This window comes from Chelonia mydas, chromosome 3 (genome assembly GCF_015237465.2).
Source record: "Chelonia mydas isolate rCheMyd1 chromosome 3, rCheMyd1.pri.v2, whole genome shotgun sequence".
Taxonomy (NCBI): Eukaryota; Metazoa; Chordata; order Testudines; family Cheloniidae; genus Chelonia; species Chelonia mydas.
Window position 1 is genome coordinate 71041968 of NC_057851.1, and position 23289 is coordinate 71065256.

Here is a 23289-nt window from a genome sequence, read left to right on the forward strand (position 1 = left end):
CACTTCATACTAAGTAAACAGGTAGTCAGCACTGCAACGATGCCCACTGCCAGAATGGTAATTTACTATTTATAATAAATAACAGTCGATGCACAAATCATTTTCCACCATATCATTAGCAATAATGTGGATTCACACGTGCATAACTAATTCTGAATGGTGTCCTTTTCCTGCTTGCACTGAGGCAGAATAAACTCTGTGTGCTTTAGTTGTAATTAAGACATATTGTTGACACAGAATTTAATCTAATGACATGTATATCATCTGAATATATGAAAATGTAAATACTTGATTGTGGTGTAGCGTTTGGAATGTGAATTCTTTCTTTGATGAAGTACAGAATTTTAGCAATCAGACGCCCCTAGCCATGACATTTGTGAGCAGCAGTTGGTATTAATCATTTTTTTTTTTTTTTAAGATTCACCAACTAAGGCCCAAATTTAAGAAAAAAATGAAGTGGTTTACAACTCAGACAAGGTCTGAGAATAATTAGGATAAAACAGTAAGGAGATCATTTTAACAGAACAAACTTATCTTCTAATGTCTTCTGACAATTGTAGGATAGGATCTAATAGGTGTTTGCTTTCTGTCTGAAGAAAATAACAAAACTTAATAGTCATATTTTGTGCATAACAAAACCCACTGCTTTTGAATGACAGAGTATTTATAAATTACCAGTTCAACGTACTTTATTTAGAGATCTGATGTGGGGCACCACACAGCTTAGTGCAATTATCTCCGAAAGGAGTGATGGTTATTTTGAGTAATTTGCTATATTCCACCCGTTATGGACTGCCATTTAAAAGACTTCACTACATGGCATCCTGCACCCCATTACAGAATGCTTTTCATCATTTTGATTAGAATGCTTTTCATGCTGTGTGAAATCACACCCTATGAACGGTTTTGCTGTTCATATGTTTGGAAACTGCTACCTTTCTAGTTTTAATGTTTACAGTAACTCAGTTTATGGGGGGGCAAGAGATCTGCAGCTAGCCAGGTGAACTACATATTTTAATATTACATATTGTAGCTATAAAGTGCAGTTCTGACAACACTGTAGGTAAGAGAGTCCAACAGATCAGACTGAAGGAAAAAGACAGGCCAAGCGGAGAAGTGGTGGGATGTCAAATGTGGTGTGATAGAGAACATGGCACTGAACAGAGCATTTTGGAGGGAGAGGAGGGGGAGGGATAGCTCCATGGTTTGAGCATTGGCCTGCTAAACCCATGGTTGTGAGTTCAATCCTTGAGGGGGCCATTTAGGGATCTGGGGCAAAAATTGGGGATTGGCCCTGCTTTGAGCAGGGGATTGGACTAGATGACCTCCTGAGGTCCCTTCCAACCCTGATATTCTATGATTCTATGTCTATGGTAATGCAGACTGAGTTATGTGATTAATGCAAGGAAGAAGATTGTAACTATAACAAGCTCAAGAGTGAGAAATATTATTGAAAGCCAGAATGAAATAGACATCCTGGCATACCATATAGAAATAAATGACAACTGGTATTTTGGGTGACATGCATGGTAATTAATAGACTACAGTTTTTACTGAGCTGGACAAGTCATTGAATTTTTCAGTTCGGATTTCTTTTCAGTTGGGAAAACTTAGAATGACTATTTCTTACTGTGTTAATGTGATAACTAGTTTAAACACATTATATTCTATTATACTGCCAGTGAGGGAAAACCTTGATAAAATTTCAATTGAAATACAAATTGCAGAGGAGCAGAACCGGTACCTTGATAGACGGCATGTTTGCTTAAATTAGATCACTGCCAGGGGACAAATTCATTTCAGAGCAGTTCATTTCAGTGGCAGTCAGAACAATGTTTTTGGAAGTGGACACGAATTTTGAGGTGCTTCCATTTTTATACTGAAACTCCTCAGTCCCAACTGAGATACCATGCACCAGATTTTAGAGGTACTGAGCTCTTGCGTCTTCCATTGGCTTTAGTGATGTAAAGGGCTATAGAGTTGGGACCTGCAGACCCACTGATGGGGGTGGGAAATTCATGTAACCATGATTGGCCCCTCTGTATCCTGCCCTAGTGTTTCTCTCACACTTGCTACATTTGCGTTTGGATTGCAATAACTCCTGCTCAGCAGCATGTGGAAGGGAGAGAGACTATAGGAGGGCTTATACTGAGCTCTCCAACAATAGGCTGATTTTGGGGATGTGAGGGTCTTGAGGCTAGTTATGGGGAGATGTTAGCCAGGGTGGTAGGCTCAGGAGCTCCTTAACCTCTTCAATAACTCCTTGGCTGTCACTCAGACAAGAAGAGCTCATCCTTCACACCAGGTGCCTCCCATCATGTCACACCCACTGCCATATGTGATTGACACATGCAACCTGGAAATCAGCTGGAGTTTTGCCATTGATTTCAATAGGATCAGGATTTCACCCTTTGAGCCTATCTCAAGGAGAAGGTGTGGGTCTGGGTGGCTCTCTGCAGTAGCTGATAAGTGGATGTTTCTGCTTCAACACTCAATTAGTGGTCTGCGGCTTCAGTCACATCCTTAGCCACACCACTCAAATGGCCAGTATGAGGCAGACTGCAGTTTATTTGACAATCCAGAATGGTGCCGCATAAACATAAGAACGGCCATAGTGGAGTAAGACCAGTGGTCCACCTAGCCCTGTATCTTGTCTCCAACAATGGCCGGTAACAGAGCTTCAGGAGGAGTGTACCGAATGGGGCAGTTGGAGTGTTCCACCCATCTTCCCCTCCCAACTTCTTGGATGTTGGCTAATAGCCATTGATGGACACGAATAAAGACAGGTTACATGGATCAGGCTTGGGGAAGGGAAAATAGTATGAGTTGGAGCAAATAATGTGTTACACAAGGGCTAATTGTTGCCCCACATACGACATTCCAAAATTAATGAGATTTATGCATATGTATCTCAAGGTAGAACTAGGCCTAATAAAATATTTTTTATTAATGATCACAATATTTGAAATGTCTTTTAGTCTCTTTGGAAGCTTGAAAGTATTCATGAAGTGGGGAAGGATACGCCACACTTAAGGGAAGAAAATACTTTTTAAACAGCAAATTTCAGTTTCTAATTTAAGAGGAAGTTCGCATTGTTTTAAGGGAAGGGATTGACACTGTCTAGAACTCAATGCCATTCTGTGCAAATATTAAAAATGAGCTCTGATAAGACCTAAATATTGAAAATGAGCTCAAGTACCAAATCATGTTGGGAGAGAATGATCTAAAACCAAACAGGCCATGCAAGTTTGGCCTATCAAGTCTAGGATCCTTCCTCAGTCAGCGAGCTATGTCTTGGAGGAAGGTGGGAGAGAAAGGAAACCGATAGAATGGGGCCTAACAGGTCTGCACCCATACATATGTGGCCTTGCTCTTAATGTACTTGAATGTTTTATGAACCTCAGTATCGGTAGATGACTGTTCTTCATGTTACCTCTTTGTCTTTTTTTATTTCTAATTTCCTGGCATTGTCTACATTCCAATTTTTTGTGCTATTTGGGTAGGATTGCCACTTTTTAAAAAGATGCTATATCTGTCTTAATATACGTTTCAGAGTAACAGCTGTGTTAGTCTGTATTCACAAAAAGAAAAGGAGTACTTGTGGCACCTTAGAGACTAACCAATTTATTTGAGCATAAGCTTTCGTGAGCTACAGCTCACTTCATCGGATGCATACTGTGGAAAGTGTAGAAGATCTTTTTATATACACACAAAGCATGAAAAAATACCTCCTCCCACCCCACTCTCCTGCTGGTAATAGCTTATCTAAAGTGATCACTCTCCTTACAATGTGTATGATAATCAAGTTGGGCCATTTCCAGCACAAAACCAGGTTTTCTCACCCCCCCTCCCTCAAGTGATCACTTCAGATAAGCTATTACCAGCAGGAGAGTGGGGTGGGAGGAGGTATTTTTTCATGCCTTGTGTGTATATAAAAAGATCTTCTACACTTTCCACAGTATGCATCCGATGAAGTGAGCTGTAGCTCATGAAAGCTTATGCTCAAATAAATTGGTTAGTTTCTAAGGTGCCACAAGTACTCCTTGTCTTAATATACTAATTTACTTATTCAAATAACCATAGAGGGTTTATCCTGCCTTTTAAAAAAATCTTTAAATATTTTAAAGAACTACAAGTCAAATTTACTGTTCTAGTGGTGTTTGATTAGAATGATTTTTCAGGATCTAATTTGCCGACTTACACTGAATAGTACCATACTATGTGAGTGATCCCATTGGTTTCAGTGGAATTACTTGCATAGTAAAGTATTACTCAGTGTAAAGTTTTCAGAATTGGATCTTGATGGATTAGTTGCAGTTTTTCTCTTCAGGGATATGTCTTTGCACTTCTTTATCAATGAAACAGCTCAGTTGCTAACGTACTTACTGAGGGGGAGTCAAAGGAAACCATAATAATGAAAACTGAGATCTTATCAGTGCTTAATTTATGCCAGGACTGAGCCCCGGCACCTCTAAGCTTGGCAGTTCATTGCCCTGGCACATCTGGGCTTCCTGCATCAGTAATATAAAAAAAATTGCTTGAGCCCTGGCACCTCAATAGTAGTCATGGTGCTACTGAGGTGTTTTACTTGGAGAATAGCAAGGGATGATTAGGTAGCAAAAAATCAACAGTGTTCATCTGAAACGTCTCATGTTTCCCCCTCAATCTCATTTTTAATGTCTGCAAATGTTTCTTTTCTCTTCTTAGGCAATGTTCAGTCTCTGTATGGTTGAAAGTGGAGCTGATGAGGTGAATTTGCATGGTGTCACAAGCCTAGGTTTAAAGCAGGCCCTGGACTTTGCATACACTGGACAGGTATTGTACAATTCTTCAAATTCAAACACCTAAATCAAAAAATAAAAGCATTCTTGCTACTATAGAAACTAATGCTAAGTGTCAGCTATACAAGTTTTAATTTGATATTATTAATCTTCTGCACTTGCAAAGTATGAAGTGTTTGGGCTTGTCAATACAAAACTTTGGAGTAGAAATTATTTTCTGGATAAAATCCATGTAAAAAAGAAAAACCTCTTTATCCTCATAGTTCTGAAATCATAGAATCACAAAAATGTAGGGTTAGAAGGGATCTCAAGGCGTCATCTAGTCTAGCCCCCTGCACTGAGGCAGGACAACTATGCCTAGACCATTCTGACAGGTTTTTGTCTAACCCAGTGGTTCTCAAACTGTGGGTTGGGATCCCAAAGTGGGTCGCGACTCCCTTTGAATGGGGTCACCAGGGCTGTCTTAGACTTGCTGGGGCTCAGGGCTGAAGCCAAAACCTGAGGGCTTCAGCCCTGGGTTGCGGAGCTCAGGTTGCAGGCCCCCTGCCTGGGGCTGAGGCCCTTGAGCTTCAGCTTTGGCCTCCCTGCCCGGAGCAGTGAGGCTCCGGCTTTGGTCCCCCCCGGGGCAGTGGGGCTCAGGCGGGCTCAGGCTTTGGTCCCCCCCAACCCTAGGGTCATGAAGTAATTTTTGTTGTCAGAAGGGGGTCACAGTGCAATGAAGTTTGAGAACCCCTGGACTAACCTGTTCTTAAAAACCTCTAGTGATGGGGATTTCACAACCTCCTTTAGAAGCCTATTCCAGAACTTATCTACCCTTATCCTCTGAAAGTTTTTCCTTATAGCTGACATAAATCACCCTAACTGCAGATTAAGCCTATTACTTTTTGTCCCACCTTCGGTGGACATAGAATCATAGAATATCAGGGTTGGAAGGGACCTCAGGAGGTCATCTAGTCCAACCCCCTGCTCAAAGCAGGGCCGATCCCCAATTAAATCATCCCAGGCAGGGCTTTGTCAAGCCTGACCTTAAAAACTTCTAAGGAAGGAGATTCCACCACCTCCCTAGGTAACGCATTCCAGTGTTTCACCACCCCCCAGTGAAAAAGTTTTTCCTAATATCCAACCTAAATCTCCCCCACTGCAACTTGAGACCATTACTCCTTGTTCTGTCATCTGCTACCACTGAGAACAGTCTAGAGCCATCCTCTTTGGAACCCCCTTTCAGGTAGTTGAAAGCTGCTATCAAATCCCCCCTCATTCTACTCTTCCGTAGACTAAGCATCCCCAGTTCCCTCAGCCTCTCCTCATAAGTCATGTGTTCCAGTCCCCTAATCATTTTTGTTGCCCTCCGCTGGACTCTTTCCAATTTTTCCACATCCTTCTTGTAGTGTGGGGCCCAAAACTGGACACAGTACTCCAGATGAGGCCTCACCAGTGTTGAATAGAGGGAAACGATCACGTCCCTCGATCTGCTGGCAATGCCCCTACTTATGCAGCCAAAAATGCTGTTAGCCTTCTTGGCAACAAGGGCACACTGGTGACTCATATCCAGCTTCTCGTCCACTGTAACCCCTACGTCCTTTTCTGCAGAACTGCTGCCTAGTCATTCGGTCCCTAGTCTGAGGCGGTGCACTGGATTCTTCCATCCTTAGTGCAGGACTCTGCACTTGTCCTTGTTGAACCTCATCAGATTTCTTTTGGCCCAATCCTCCAATTTGTCTAGGTCCCTCTGTATCCTATCACTACCCTCCAGCGTATCTACCTCTCCTCCCAGTTTAGTGTCATCTGCAAACTTGCTGAGGATGCAATCCACACCATCCTCCAGATCATTTATGAAGATATTGAAAACCCGCCCCAGGACCGACCCTTGGGGCACTCCACTTGATACCGGCTGCCAACTAGACATGGAGCCATTGATCACTACCTGTTGAGCCTGACAATCTAGCCAGCTTTCTATCCACCTTATAGTCCATTCATCCAGCCCATACTTCTTTAACTTGCTGGCAAGAATACTATGGGAGCAGTGTCAAAAGCTTTGCTAAAATCAAGGAACAACGTGTCCACTGCTTTCCCTTCATCCACAGAACCAATTATCTCGTCATAGAAGGCAATTAGATTAGTCAGGCATGACTTGCCGTTGGTGACATGTAGAATAATTGATCACCATCCTCTCTAACAGCACTTAACGTAAATATGAAGACTATTATCTCAAGACTATCACTCTTCTTTTCTCAAGACTGAACATGCCCAGGTTTTTTAACTTTTCCTCATAGGTCAGGTTCTCTAAACCTTTTATCATATGTGTTGTTCTCTGTACTCTCTCAAGTTTGTTAAAGTGTTGTGCCCAGGACTGGACACAGTCCTGAGGCCTCAACAGTGCCAAGTAGAGTGGAATAATTAGGACACTCCTGTTAGTACACCTGTCATAAATGTAAAGGGAAGGGTAACCCACCTTTCTGTATACAGTGCTATAAAATCCCTCCTGGCCAGAGGCAAAACCCTTTCACCTGTAAAGGGTTAAGAAGCTACGGTAACCTTGATGGCATCTGACCCAAAATGACCAATGAGGGGACAAGATACTTTCAAGTCTGGAGTGGGGGGGGAGGAACAAAGGATCTGTCTAGGTGATGCTTTTGCCGGGAACAGATCAGGAATGCAGCCTTCCAATTCATGTTAAATTAGTAAGCAATCTAGCTAGAAATGCGTTAGATTTCCTTTTGTTTAATGGCTGGTAAAATAAGCTGTGCTGGAGGGAATGTATATTCCTGTTTTTGTGTCTTTTGTAACTTAAGGTTTTGTCTAGAGGGATTCTCTATGTTTTGAATCTGATTACCCTGTAAGGTATTTACCATCCTGATTTTACAGAGGTGATTCTTATACCTTTTCTTTAATTAAAATTCTTCTTTTAAGAACCTGATTGATTTTTCATTGTTCTTAAGATCCAAGGGTTTGGGTCTGTGTTCACCTGTACACATTGGTGAGGATTCTTATCAAGCCTTCCCCAGAAAAGGGGGTGTAGGGCTTGGGGGGATATTTTGGGGGGAAGACTTCTCCAAGTGGTCTCTTTCCCTGTTCTTTGTTTAAAATGCTTGGTAGTGGCAGCATATGGTTCAAGGAAGCTTTTAACCTAAGCTGGTAAGAATAAGCTTAGGGAGTCTTTCATGCAGGTCCCCACATCTGTTCCCTAAAGTTCAGAGTAGGGAAGGAACATTGACAGCACCCCAGAATGATATTAGTCTTTTTTCACTGCTGAAGCACATTGCTGGCTCATACTTAATTTGTGATCTACTACAACTCCCAGATCTTTCTTTCAGCAGTGCTACTGCCTAGCTTGGAAAGGAGGAGACTAAGGCGGGATATGATAGAGGTATAAAAAATCAGGAGTGGTGTAGAGAAAGTGAATAAGAAAAAGTTATTTACTTGTTCCCATAATATAAGAATTAGGGGCCACCAAATGAAATTAATGGGCTGCAGGTTTAAAACAAATAAAAGGAAGTTCTTCTTCACACAGTGCACAGTCAACCTGTGGAACTCTTTGCCTGAGGAGGTTGTGAAGGCTAGGTCTATAACAGGGTTTAAAAGAGAATTAGATAAATTCATGAAGGTTAAGTCCATTAATGGCCATTAGCCAGGATGGGTAAGGAATGGTGTCCTTAGCCTGTGTTTGTCAGAGGGTGGAGATGGATGGCAGGAGAGAGAGATCACTTGATTATTACTGGTTAGGTTCATTCCCTCTGGGGCACCTGGCATTGGCCACTGTCGGTAGACAGGATACTGGGCTGGATGGACCTTTGGTCTGACCCAGTATGGCATTTTTATGTTCTTAGCTAGTTATTCCCCATTTTTATATTCGTGTGCCCTAAGTATTTTCTATTCTAAGAGTACACTTGTCTTGACTGAATTTCATCTTGTTGATTTCGCACCAATGCTCCAATTTGTCAGGGTCATTTTGAATTCTAATTCTGTCCTCCAAAGTGCTTGCAATCCCTCCCAGTTTAATGTCGTCTTACTCCTCTACAAATTTTATAAGTGTACTCTCCGCTCCATTGTCCAAGTCATTAATGAAAATGTAGAAAAGTACTGGACCCAGGACTGACTAGATACATCACCTCACTACATACATCCTCTCGGTTTGACTGCAAACCATCTATAACTACTCTGTCAACTAGTCTTTCAACCAGCTGTGCACCCATGTGACGAGGTCACAACTCACCACCACTGGTGCCTTCCGCTGGTTGCTCTGAGAATTAGCTCTTGTCAGCTGCGGAGCGCCCTCAGCGCGAGGAGTCTCGCCCCGGTTGTCTGCTCTGCTGCCTTGGGACCCGCGTTGCTCCCTGCTCGGTGGCGTCCTCTTCAGGACACTGCCCTCCGGCAGTGTCCACTGTTCCAGTCTCACCCCCTTCCAGGGGGGTTAACAGCAGTCTTTCAGCCTGCACCTGCCTCAGTGGCCAACCACAACCCCAAAGTCTAGCCCCTTATTTCAGGAGCAGGTTGCAATCTGTCTTGGCCCCACTCCTCTGTGGCCAGGTGCAGTGTAAGGGGGGAAGGAGGGGACCCAGGCCCACCCACTACTCTGGGTCCTGACCCAGGGACCCTCTAGCAGCAGCCTCTCTCTGCCCTCCTTCTCTCCCCTCTTGTCCGACTATGTTCCCTGGGCCACTTCCCCTTTGGCCCTGTGCACCTTCTCGACCCTTCTTAGCAGGGCCACAGCCTGGCAGGTAACCGGGCCGGAGCTCTCCTCTGCTCCCTGGAGCCTGCCCAGCACTGCTCTGTCCAAGGTGCTAGCTCCTTCCCTCAGGAGCCAGTCCTTCTCCCTTGCTAGCCTTTATATAGAACCCAGCCCAGTCCTGATTAGCTGCATCTTCCTTGGCCCTGATTGGCTCTCTATAGGCCTTTGTCGATTGGCTGCTGTTCTGCGCAGCCTCTCTGGCCTGTTCCACCCTTTTTTCTCAGAGGGTGGGGCAGCCGCCCCACCACAATCCACCTCATAGTAGATCTATCTAAACCAGTGCTTCTCAAGCTATCTGATGTGGGAGACTGGCAATTTTTTTTTCCAATGTGCGTGCAGACCGGCAGCCGATGGCTCGCGGACCGGCACCAGTCTGCGGACCACCACTTTGAGTAGCACTAATCTAGACCACGTTTGCCTAGTTTACTTATGAGAATGTCATGTGGGACTGTGTCAAAAGCTCACCCAAATCAAGCTGTATCCTGTCTACTGCTTTCCCCCATCCACTAGGCCAGTAACACTGTCAAAGAAATAAATTAGTTTGGTTTGGGATGATTTGTTCTTGACAAATCCATGTTTGCTATTATTTATTACACTGTTTTCCTCTCTGTTCTTACAAACTGATTGTTTAATAATTTGTTCCAGAATCTTTCCAGGTATCAAAGTTAAATTGACTTGTCTATAATTCCCTGTCTCTCCCCACCCCCCCTTTTTAAAGATAGATACTGTGTTTGCCCTTCTTCATTCCTCTAGGATCTCAGACATCCTCCATGAGCTCTCAAAGATAATCACTAACAGATATGAGATTGCTTCAGCTAGTTCCTTAAGTACCCTAGGGTGAATTTCATTAGGCCCTGCCGACTAGATTACATCTAACTTTCTATATTTTCCTTAACCTGTTCTTTCCCTATTGTGGTGTGCGTACCTTCCCCCTTGTTCTTACTATTAATTGTGTTAAGCCTCTGGTCACCATTTACTTTTCTAATGAAGATTGAAGCAAAGTAGGCATTAAACACTCCCTTCTTGATGTGACTGAATATTAGCTCTCCTTTCCCACTAAGTAGAAGACCTACATTTTCCTTTCTTTGGCTCAGATGTATTTACAGAACCTCTTCTTGTTGGCTTTTATATCCCTTTGCTAGGTGTAACTCATTTTAGCCTTTGTAAATTTGTCCCTCATACTCGTGCTATTCATTTGTATTTATCCTTAGCAATTAGTCTATGTTCCACTTCTTGTAGGATTCCTTTTAGATTTTCTGGTATTAAAGAGGTCTTAATGGAGCCATATTGGCTTCAGATTATTCTATCTTTACTTCACATTGGGATAGATTGCTGGTGTGCCATTAATATTATCTCTTTGAGAAACTATCAGCTCTCCTGAGCTCCTTTATCCTTTAGATTTTTCGCCATATGGGACGCTACTTACCAGTTATCTGAGTTTAAGGTCCGCTTTATTGAAATCCAGTAGATGTGATATATCTTGATATTGATAAGGCTTTTGACACAGTCTCACATGACATTCTCATGAGCAAATTATGGAAATATGAATTTATATAAGGTGACTGAATCACTTTTTGTCATGATGGCCTGAGCAAATGATGGTCCATAGAGCACTCAGTGGTGGTCTGCAGAAAGCTGGCTGATCACATGATTTTAATCTTCATTGTATCCATCCGCTAAATCCTGTTAAAAAATTTAAAAAAAAAACCACTTTCCTAATAATAAATCTTCCTGGAAGCACTTGTTGTAGTTGCCACAGATGTTAAGTTCACCAATTGCAGCGGGGGGTGATCCCTGAGACAGTCTCTCTGTTAAGAATGTGGTCCACGCTCTGAAAAGCTTAATCTATCTGAAATAACTTTTTATGGTACTAAATCTCTATTTAATGTTGATGGGAACAGGATGTATACCAGCTAACATTATCAGGATAAAAACAAACCCCTTCTGAATGTAGAAAGGTGCTAATAAAACAAAAAGCTATGTCCAAGACCAGTGACCTTCAGCAGTTAGTCTATAAATTAAAGTTCCTAATCAGTGCTTCTGCAAATGGCATTTCTGTCTCTGAAAGTTACTGGAAGACATTTTTGACTGCTCCTTAATTGCTAAGAGTATTCAGTTTTTAATCCAGTTACCTTGGGTTAGTTCCTGTTTTGTTTTTAAAAAACTTTAGTTTTAAAATACCATGTGACATTCCAACTCTTATGTCTACACTAGGTCTGGAAGGTGTAAATTTCACTTTGAGGAAATATACCCGCTCTAGGTCTGATTGAGCTAATGTGCTAAAAACAGACGGGCAGCGGCAGCGTGAGTGGTGGGAGAGGGCATTGACCCTAAATACAATCCTGCCCTAGACTGTAGGTACATACTCAGGGCAGCTAGCCCCTCATGCTGCCGCAGTTACATTTTCATATTTAGTGGGCTAACTAGATCAGAATTAGTGCAAGTAGGTCTCCTTTAGCTAGAATTTACAGCTTCAATGTAGACATTCCCTTAGACTGGAATCTTTTAGTAGACTTCTGAGCATATTGGGCTTGATTATTCACTCTCTTACAGCAGCACAAGTTTGATTTAAATTATGTTACTCCTGATTTGAATGGAGAATTAGATCCTTTGTCCCCCACCTCCTTTTATAAACTGAATATGCCCAGTTTTAAAAATCTAATCTCATAAACTCTTTGTCACTTGCATTGTTCATCTTTGTGCTTTCCAATTTGTCAGTTTTACTTGAAATGTGGAGACCAAAGCTGCGCCAACTCTAAATTGTTATGTACCATGCACAAGAAACTGTTTCAAAAATGTGTATGTTGTTTATTCTTGCAGACATCAGGAATACATAAACTGTAGAATTTTCTCTTATTCATGGAAACTTTGGCTAACCAGAGTATTGCTGGAAATACTGCTTATTTAGTAGATAGATCCCATGGTGAACATTCACTGTTGTTTAATTTTGAAAAAAGAATCAGTTACCATTTCATTATTGCGCAAGGTTGTAAAAATCTAATTAATATATCTGCTTCCAAAATGTGGTTAGATTATATACCCATAATTTCTGGAAAAGAAATAATTAAACAAATAAATAAAAAGAAAATTAAATTCTGAAGGCAGGAAATCTCTTTGAACTAATTTTAACAAAGTTGTTTTCTTTGTCACCAAGCCAAGTGACACAGACAACAAAGAAATAAACAATTTAATTTTAGTTTTATAGACAGCTCTTAAACTTCCATATTTCTGTCAGTATGAAGAATATAGAAATTCTTCAAAGAAGTTTTCCCTCTGCCATAGATAAGAAGGGTAGAAATTCAGCCATTGTTCAGCAGTGCCTTTTGCTGTATCCTGAAAGCATGTCATCCATACTCATTTTGTTCTTCCTTCAGTCTAAGGATTCTTGAATTCCTTAATAAAATGGAAGGTTTTTTCAAATGTTTTTCTTTCTAGTGCTACTAGTGAAGAATGTATTATTTGGTATGACAGTGTAAATATGCCAACCCAGGGGAGAAAGTATGATTTAATGGTTAAAACTTTCTTGTCAAAGAACCAGGAATTCCAGGTTCTGTTACTGCACTGGCTCCCATTTAATGAAGCCTATTTTCAAAATTATCCTTCAAAGCATTTTGAGCGTCCAATTTTGGACATATCATGCCTTATTTTCATAGGGGCTAAGCAAGTCCAACTGCAGTTGAAGTGAGTGAAGGTGGCTTCCCTGAAAGCAGGGCCCTTGCTGTCTAAACTGGGGTACCTCAACATTACCAGTCACTGCTGAAAATCTGGCTCTAAATTTTTTTGTGCTGAGTTTTCCCATCTATAATAATACTCACCTACCTCTGATAATAATCCCATAATAATACTCACCTACCTCTGAACGGTATTCAGAGTCTTTATTAACCAATGTTCATAAATCACTTTGAGAGCCTCAGATGAAAGCACCTATATAAGTGCAAAGCATTATTTTTATTATTGTGAAATATACTGATATTATAATTTATTAAATTTTCCAGTGATTAAAAGATACTAGCATACTTTCCTCAGTTTTTGAATAAGATCTACAAGAGCTTCCCCAGGGTGACATAATGTCTACAATCCTCTACTAAAAATTAGGTGCCTTCCGGTTTACAGCCTTGATCCTGCAAACTCTTACTCTTGTGAGCTATTTTGCCAAATATAGAGGTGGTAAAACCTGTCTACTCACATTTGAGATTCCCTTGTTTATACATCCCAGGATTGCATTAGCTCTTTTGGCCACAGCATCACACTGGGAGCTCATGTTCAGATGATTACAACCTCCAAATCATTTTCAGTGTCACTGCTTCTGAGGATAGAGTCCCCCATCCTGTAACTATGGCCTAGATTCTTTGTTCCTAGATGAATACATATACATTTAGCAGCGTATATGTGTTTGTTTGTGTCCAGTCTACCAACAATCTAAGATTGGTCTGTATTAGTCACCTGTCCTTTTCATTATTTGTGTCCATCTGCAAACTTTATCAGGTTGTTGATAAAAATGTTTAATAGCATAAGGCCAAGAACAGATCCCTATGGGATCCCAATAGAAACACACCTGGTTGATGATGATTCCCCATTTACTATTACATTTTGAGACCTGTCAGTTAGCCAGCTTTTAATCAATTTAATGTGTTCCATGTTAATTTTTTATTGTTCTAGGTTTTTTGATCAAAATGTCAGGCAGCACCAAGTGAAATGCCTTGTAGACATCTAAGTATATTACATCAACACTGTTACCTTTATCAGCCAAACAAAGATATCAAGTTAGTTTGACAGGATCTGTTTTTCTTAAGCCCATGTTGATTGGCATTAATTACCCATCTTTTATTCTATATTAATCGAGTTCTGTATCACTCACTCCATTATTTTGTCTAGGATCAATGTCAGACTGACAGGCCTATAATTACCCAGGTCATCTCATTTACCCTTTTTAAAATTTTTGTTTCTAATATGCTTTAAAAACTTCTTGTTGTCCTTAACTCTGCTGGGTATAGATTTCTCCTTGTGTCCCTTTGCTTCCTTTATCAATTTTCTAGAATTCCTAAATTCTGATTTATATTAATTATCAAATTTCCCTTCCATTTGTTTTGTGTATTTTTTTTATAGCTGCCTTCACTTCTCCTCTAAACCAGGTTGGTTTTTTAATCAACATGGCCTTCTTCCTCAATTTTGGCTTTTTTGGGGGCATCTATTAAAGTGTTCCTAAACAATTCCCAGTTATTATTCACATTTTTCTGATTAAATTCTTCCTCACAGCTGATTTGGCCCATAATTGTTTTCAGCTTTGTGAAATTGGCCCTTTCAAAGCACGAGCTGTGTATGCCTGTCTGTCTGTCTACATCTATTTATTACTAGTCTGGTTTTTATTCTACTAGCAAATTATAAATGTGGTGAAGTCAAGATCACTGGTACATAAGCTACCATTAATTTTAAGTTCATTGATCAGTTTCTGTTTTCTGTCAGACCAGGTCTAATGTAGAATTTCCCCATGTTGATTGCAACCCTTCTTGAATTAGGAAATTGTCATGTAAAGTGTGAAACCACAGTGCTTATGAAGTTACTCAAATTGTTGCGAGTCTTGATACTAAGTTGATGGTAAGGAAGTTATTTGAGTATTTTTTGTAATGGAAAATTTTACTCTGCATACCAATCCTCCCAGTAACTTCTCATTATAATCATTGGGATGGTCAAGTGGATAATCTTTCACAGAAAAAGAATTAAAGGATTGTATACCAATAAAAACAGAAATGAATGTAGAAAGAACAGTATGTGACATTTTGGGGATCTCCTAGACCAGGAAGGGGTACCATCAGAACCTACCCTATAACCTTGGATGCCTTTTTGCTTTATGTCTTTGGATCAGAGCCCTAACACGAGTTACCTGTACACAAGCACAAAGTCTCACCCTGGCTTCCACCAGCCTCATTGTAGGGTGACACTAACAGCCCTTCTAGTCCCAAGTCTCCCCAAATCCATCCACCCTGAGTTCTTAACTACCAGACATTCTGACTTCCCTGAACTCCCTCTGGTTCATCATCGCCAAAGCATTAAACCAGGCCTCCAGATACCCGCTTACTTTGGTACACACACTCCACAGAATTTGCACACCAGGGACCTGCTCTGGGTAAAAATAAACAAAAGGTTTACTTAGTAGAAAAGATTCAAATCAAATTCAAAGATTCAAACCACAGATTCAAAGATAAAATAGGATGGAAAAGCAAATATTTTCTGTATAATTTGTATATGAACATAAAAATACAACCTCAGGCTTTACACTTTCAAATTAGGTAAACTCTCTTTTCTAATACAAGTTACCTATTGCTTCTGATCAGTTTCCTAGCATAATCCCTGCCACAGAAGAGACACTTCATTTCATAGACAGCATCAGCCAAATGGCTGTCGCTTAGTTTCTGGATGAAGATCTCTGTTTCAAGCCTCATTTTTAAGAGGGCTTTTCTCTCTGTCTGTCTGTCTGTCTCTGTCTTCTGGCATGGTGACTAATGGTTATACAGGATGGGGAAATTCTGTCCGGGATGTCACAGGACATGGCTACACTAGAGAGTTTACAGCGGTGCAGCTGGACCAATTTCGGCTTATGAGAGTGGGAGAAGCTCTCCCGCCGACATAGCGCTGTCCACACTGGTGCTTATGCGGGTGTAACTTTTGTCACTCGGGGGGTGATTTGCAGCTGGTCTAAGCTGTAGTGTAGACATAGCCTCAGTATCTTCCCATTAACTCTAATGGCTCATCATTTGTCTTTCCTGGGTTATAAAATGCTAGGTAGGTAGTCTCATCTGTTTGGAGAGAGGCAGCCCCTCCCTGCTGATTGCAACACAAACAATGAGCACAGTTTTCTATATGCACAAATACAAAAATTCATAATCAGTCTGTATACATATCTCATAATGACAGTGAAGTTTAGAACATCACAAGCTTTCATAAAAGACCTTACTCGATACACTTTTAGAGTATAATGATACAGAATGCAATCAGTGGGGTCAACTGCTCATTTTTGGGGTTTAAACATTCTGTTTGCCCCTTGGGTATCTGCACCCTGATTGTCACACATTTACATCCTCAAATTCAGTGGTGGGCAACCTGTGGCCCACAGGCTGCACGCATCCCATTAGGGTAATCCGCTGGCAGGATGTGAGACAGTTTGTTTACGTTGACCGTCCGCAGGCGTGGCCGCCACAGCTCCCAGTGGCCGCGGCTTGCCGTTCCCGGCCAACGGGTGCTACGGTAAGCGGCAGCCAGTGCGTCTCTGCAGCCTGCGCTGCTTCCCACAGCTCCCATTTGCCAGGAACGGCAAACTGCGGCCACTGGGAGCTGCGGATGGCCGTGCCTGTGGATGGTCAATGTAAACAAACTGTTTCGCGGCCTGCTAGCGGATTATCCTTATGGGCCGCAGGTTGCCCACCATTACTCAATTGTTCCCAAGAGTTGCCCAAGATTTAGCCACATTTTTTTTAATAAAAAGAAAAGGAGGACATGTGGCACCTTAGAGACTAACAAATTTATTTGAGCATAAGCTTTCGTGAGCTACAGCCCAATTCATCGGATGCTGTAGCTCACGAAAGCTTATGCTCAAATCAATTTGTTAGTCTCTAAGGTACCAAAAGTCCTCCTTTTCTTTTTGTGGATACAGACTAACACGGCTGCTACTTTGAAACTTGTCATTTTTTTTAATGTGCTTTAGCCCATTAAAACCCTGTACCTCTGAAAGTGTAGGTATCATGGCATGACCTTACCTAAATCTAGAAAAATAAGGAAATTTACAAGGTCATCCTAACACCTGTACGGGCTCCAGAGTTAGGGGAACACATTGTATCAAAAATTGCTATTCCTATTTATTGTAAACTTTGTGGAACTGTTAGCAATTTTAGGAGAGCTTTAAGATATTTGTGTGTGTAGGCATGCACTCTACTCGTAAGATAGACTATCCAAACTGGTTTAAGTATTTAATCTTTCATCTGCTTTTCTTTAAATTTTGTAAACGATTCTAAGTTTCATCTGTAAACTGAAATGCTATATAACTAAATACTTAGCCTTCTTTTCTGGGATATTTGAGACCTCTAGTGGAAATGTTTGGTATTCTATGAAGTTAGCAGTACAGTTCATTGTTTCCAAGATGTTGTTAAAGGTTATTAAAATTAAGAAACTTAATTTGTCATCTGTCTTTGGAAATAGCATGAGAATGCTACCTGAAATTTAAATTTCTGAAGTTCTTTCAGCCTCGGGACTGAAATGTCGGGATAAAGAGAGAAATTTAGGCCCCAATCCTGCAGTCAAATACACGTAGGCAGACCATGTTTTATCCTAATTATTGAATGAAGTTTTTTGGTTTTAAGTGGAAATTGATTTTTTAATAGAATAAATGATATTAAAACTCAAGTTTTAACTATTGTGTAAATAATATAATAATGCTCCCACTTTGGGGCTTTTTTTTTTTTTTTTTTACAGGGGTGGCTGAGCTTTGATCCTGTTCTCATGATTCGGTGGTATAGAATGACCCTGATTCTGTTCTCCCACTAGTTTTACACCAGTGTAGCTTAACTGACTTCAGTGGAGTTTCTCCTGGTTTAGTACCATCAGGATCAGGCTAATTGTATATATAATGATTCTTTGTGTGGTATAATAATTCTTTGTGCCTAAATTTGCTTTATATCTTCAAAATGCTTTACAAACATTCAGTAATCAATCTTACTAGCCATGCAAAGTTGGTCATTAAAATCCCATTTTACAGATAGGAACATTAAGACCGAGGTCAAATGACTACTCTGAGGCCACAGTATTGTCAGAACCAGGCTTAGAATTCAGGAGTACCTGACTTGCAGTCCTGTGTCCAGATCACTAAACCATGCCCCTTCCACCCCCCACCCCAGGGAAGGTAATGCTGCAAAATGACTGCAGAAATTGGCCTTGAAATGTGTGACAGCTCTCATCAAATAAAAATGAACATGAGTCACGTTCTGTCCTTGTTTGTAGATGTATAACTCCATTAATGTTTAGTATGTTTTTATGCATATACCTTAGAGCAGAAAGTGGCTCATTATATAAACCCATCTGCACTGTTACCACCTTGAAACCTGTGCTATGCACAGACTGTTGATGTATATTGGTAATATTATATACTTTGCTATGCCCATAAAAGAACTCAAATTGAAACTAAAATAATTGTCTCAGAAAATAAAATGCTAAAAGAGTTAATTTTTCTTCATATTACAAACCAGCACAACTGACTGAATCCATCCCACAGTCCGTAATCACATCAGAACAACAACAAACAATGAGGCCTCCAGTACATACAGGAGATAAATATATTTTAAAAACAAAATTAAAGGAATAACAACACTGTTTATTCCTGTTTGCACCAACTATACATAGTTGTACTAAGTTTGTTTATCAAGCAACAAATTTTCTCAGCCAATACATAGTCAATTTTAGTAACATGATCTATGAAGTGGGTTCTCAGTAAGCCCCTTGTAATTTACTTTTTGGCAAAAATTCCTTAATTTTCTACTTTTGAGTTTTTTAAATAACAACCTATTAAAACAGAATACAGTGGTCATCTTTACAGAGTTTGTCAGTTTGACAGACTCTTCCAGCACATGCATAGTGCTATACACACAGTGCAACATAGGCATTGCTATAAAAGATCCACTGGCCACACCCTTCCTATGGATTCTTTCTACATGTAATCTGACTGTATGAAATCCCCCTTTGAAAATCATCAGAGGCGAATCAAGGGATCTTGTCAATAAAGAAGAGCATGTAGACTGAAAGAAACTCCGTGTTCCTGTAAATAATTTTGGTATGGGCTTGAGTCACACTGATTCAAACAAAAGCTAAAGTGCTTTGCAGAATTGGGGTTTTTATCCCCATAGGGTACATTATATCACACATTTTTAATATATGATAATCAATAATAATACTTTGAACTCTAATAGCCCCTTACATCTGAGGAACTTAAAGCACATTATAAAAGTGGGTAACCATTACTCTTATTTTACTGCAACAACGGTGCAGAAACTGAAACACAGATCACACAACAAGTCAGTGGCATAGTAAGGATTAGTACCAAGCTCTCCCGACTAAGTTCTGTGTTCTAATGCTTAGACTATGTCTAAGGGATGTGATTCTTAGCTCCTGCAGACATACTCATGCTAGTTCTCATGTGAGCTAGCATGCTTAGTAGTGCAGCATGGGCAGTGGCAGTGTCAGCATGGACAAGTTGCCCTCAGTACAAACCCACGTGAATCTCGTGGGTACATACTCACGATGGCTAGCATGTGCTGTCTCTGCTGCTTCTCATGCTACACCAGGGTTGATAAAAATAAAAAAAATCAGATTTTTTTGAATTAAATCGGATTTTTTTGATAAAATGCTTTTTGAGGAAAAACTTATTTAAAAATAGTTTTAATTAAGATACATTACAGCTCAAAGATATCTCATCATGAAATAGGGATTATAAATTCTATAGTATGAGACAATATATTCATGTAATGTTTCAGAAAAGTTTTTTGTAAATGCGTTCCAATAGTTCATGGATTAGGGACACAATCTTATGGGGTTCCACAGGCTTCTGTATAGATTATTTAGATTAATCTTTCTGTCTACCCAATGGGACTCAGTGCTCAGTCAAGAAGATACCATCAGAGATGCTTAGTTTTGCAGTTCTCAGACTATGGATTTGTATCTCCAGAGGTAGCACGCTTGTTGATGGTAACAGCAAAAATGTTTACAAATAAATAAATAAATAAATAGAGGTGAGAAATAACAGACCTCAACTCTATTGTCCCTCTGCAAATTTGTGTACACAGAATCAATCCCTTACCTCTCTCTAAAAGTGCAAAGTTTCAAAAAGTTCAGTGAATTGAAGATTGTGGGGGGCAGAATAGATCTGGACAAAGAGATGAAGTCTGGAGATAAATGTGAGAAGCGAGGGACATATGCTTGTTTTGTTAATGTATATTATATGTTTGCTGTTGAAGAAAAAAATCCAGAATACTTATCGTTGTTGTTTTAGTTAAATAAAACAATTTAAATGTCTGTCTGGTGATGTTCTCCTCCTAATACAGCATGGCAAGAAAATCCTCCAAATATTAATGATTAACCTGTTGAATTGGAGATAGTTCACCTCCCAATGACTTCATAAATATCTGCTTCAGTTACCTTTGGTAAATGAAATAATCAAACACTCATTCATTTTCTGATATAGCTATAAAACTAATCTGAAAAGTTTTCAAAATAAATCACTGTTTAAAAATGTATAGTATGTACCTTCTAAAAATGAAACCTACATCTGTCTATCTCTGAATTGTGAAGAATATGTATTAAAGTTATAACAATCAACAAGAATGCACTTTTATGTAGAAAACCATGATTAAATCGGGTCTTCCTGACTAGTGATTTAAATCAAATCCACCCTGTGCTACATTACTATTTTTAGCATGCTAGCTCAGATAAGAACTAGCCCGAGTATGTTTACACCAGATGGGAATTACACCCCTAGCTCAGAGTGTAGACATAGCCATTAGGTAATGCTTAACAGATTGTTCTGGACTTTTACAACCAGTGTGGGTTTTTTCTCTTTCCTGATGTTGTAAAGATGCTGCTACATTACCAAAAAATTCAGCAGTCTCCTTGGGTTTTAAAATTATTTTAAACCTACAAAGCATTTGACATTGAGAAGAATGAGTGAGACCATGCTAATCACAGGGATCTCCCATGCCATTTTGTTTCTCTCTGTTGAGAGTTTGATTTATGGGTCAAGATAGTCTTTTGGCTTGACTCTAGCTGGGACATACTTTCCAGCCTGCCTGGGATTAGAACAACTTTACAATGTGTGTGTATAAAGGATGTTTTAGAAATCAATGGGCTGGACTTCTCAGAAGTTCTGGGTATCTGAAGTCTGGATTACCTTCAACTGGAGTTGTGAGTGTTCAGAACTTCTGAAATTCAGGCCCAAAATGTACATTTTTTTAAAATCAGCATTTATATTCGTACTCTTTTCCATTTCTGAAAGCCAAATGGGAAGCTGTATCTATTCTATAAATAAAGGAAAAAATAATTTTAAAACTATTTTTGGTTATCATATTTTTTGCCACAAAAAACTGTTCATCTTTGAATCACTCATCTACTTACATGAATATATTACGTTAGCTCTCTCTGTAAGTTTTTATCTTATTCAATCAATAGTGCAATAAGAGAAATTCAGATTCTTTTTAGCCATTAAGTAGGAAAACAGAAGGAATCCTACCATTTGAAAATTAAGATTAAAATTAGTCTCTCTTATTAGGTGTGTTGTTTACAGCTGTCATAAATATAAAGGGAAGGGTAACCATCTTTCTGTATACAGTGCTATAAAATCCCTCCTGGCCAGAGGCAAAACCCTTTCACCTGTAAAGGGTTAAGAAGCTAAGGTAACCTTGATGGCACCTGACCCAAAATGACCAATGAGGCGACAGGATACTTTCAAATCTGGAGTGGGGGGGGAGGAACAAAGGATCTGTCTGGGTGATGCTTTTGCTGGGAACAGATCAGGAATGCAGCCTTCCAATTCGTGTTAAATTAGTAAGTAATCTAGCTAGAAATGCGTTAGATTTCCTTTTGTTTAATGGCTGGTAAAATAAGCTGTGCTGAATGGAATGTATATTCCTGTTTTTGTGTCTTTTGTAACTTAAGGTTTTGTCTAGAGGGATTCTCTATGTTTTGAATCTGATTATCCTGTAAGGTATTTACCATCCTGATTTTACAGAGCTGATTCTTTTACCTTTCCTTTAATTAAAATTCTTCTTTTAAGAACCTGATTGATTTTTCATTGTTCTTAAGATCCAAGGGTTTGGGTCTGTGTTCACCTGTACAAATTGGTGAGGAGTCTTATCAAGCCTTCCCCAGAAAAGGGGGTGTAGGGCTTGGGGGGATATTTTGGGGGGGAAATGTCTCCAAGTGGTCTCTTTCCCTGTTCTTTGTTTAAAATGCTTGGTGGTGGCAGCATACTGTTCAAGGACAAGGCAAAGCTTGTACCTTGGGGAAGCTTTTAACCTAAGCTGGTAAGAATAAGCTTAGGGGGTTTTTCACGCAGGTCCCCACATCTGTACCCTAAAGTTCAGAGTGGGGAAGGAACCTTGACAACAGCTTTATTGTACTTCCTGACAAATTCTATTTCTGAAATGAGCTCTTGTGAAATGAGTTGTCGGTTTCTTTCACATGTTTGGGTTGCAATCAGTGTTCTCTTAAAACTCTACTAAAAGTAAGGGCATTCATCTAGGATGTGGCTTTAAGCTTTTCCGGTTACACAGGTGGTGTATGTGGCTCTATGATAGGTCTCTGACTGCACTTCAGCAAACCAGGAAAACAGATTTAATATTTCGGTGGGACTGCTATCTTCTGGTTGGAAAATCCTTTCATTACTGAAATCACACACACAAAACAATTGTTTGATAAAATGTTATCCTGAAGCTCAGTTTTCAACTTGCTCTCTTGTAGTTAGGTGCTCCAGCTTATTTATTCTTCTAGCAGAGTCTCCAGAGTAATGGGGGAATCCTACCAAATAACAAACAAATGGCACTAAGTGTAGCTAGTACCGTTAATGATGGCAATTACAGCATCATGTGTTTGACCTCTGCTCAAAAAGCCAACCTTTGATGTTGACAGTCTATCCAGCCATCAACCAGTATCTCATCATCGATTTTCGGTTAAAATTATTGAAAATGTCATGGAGGTGACAACTCTGAGAGTATCTTGATACCTCTGACTTTCCTGAACTTTGTCAGT

The 23289-nt window shown here is 40.0% G+C and overlaps 1 protein-coding gene across 5 annotated transcripts in view; it reads left to right on the top strand.

Moving 5' to 3' along the window:
• KLHL32 (kelch like family member 32) overlaps positions 1–23289 on the top strand; it is a 207072-nt gene that overhangs the window by 79684 nt on the left and 104099 nt on the right. For all 5 annotated transcript variants that reach the window (XR_006289499.1, XR_006289498.1, XR_006289497.1 and 2 more), the window contains exon 4: positions 4708–4815. Coding sequence is in view for 2 of the 5 variants with exons in the window: in XM_043542675.1 (XP_043398610.1) it covers positions 4708–4815 (108 nt within the window). In the remaining 3 variants the exon portion in view is untranslated. The remainder of the gene's footprint in view (positions 1–4707; positions 4816–23289) is intronic.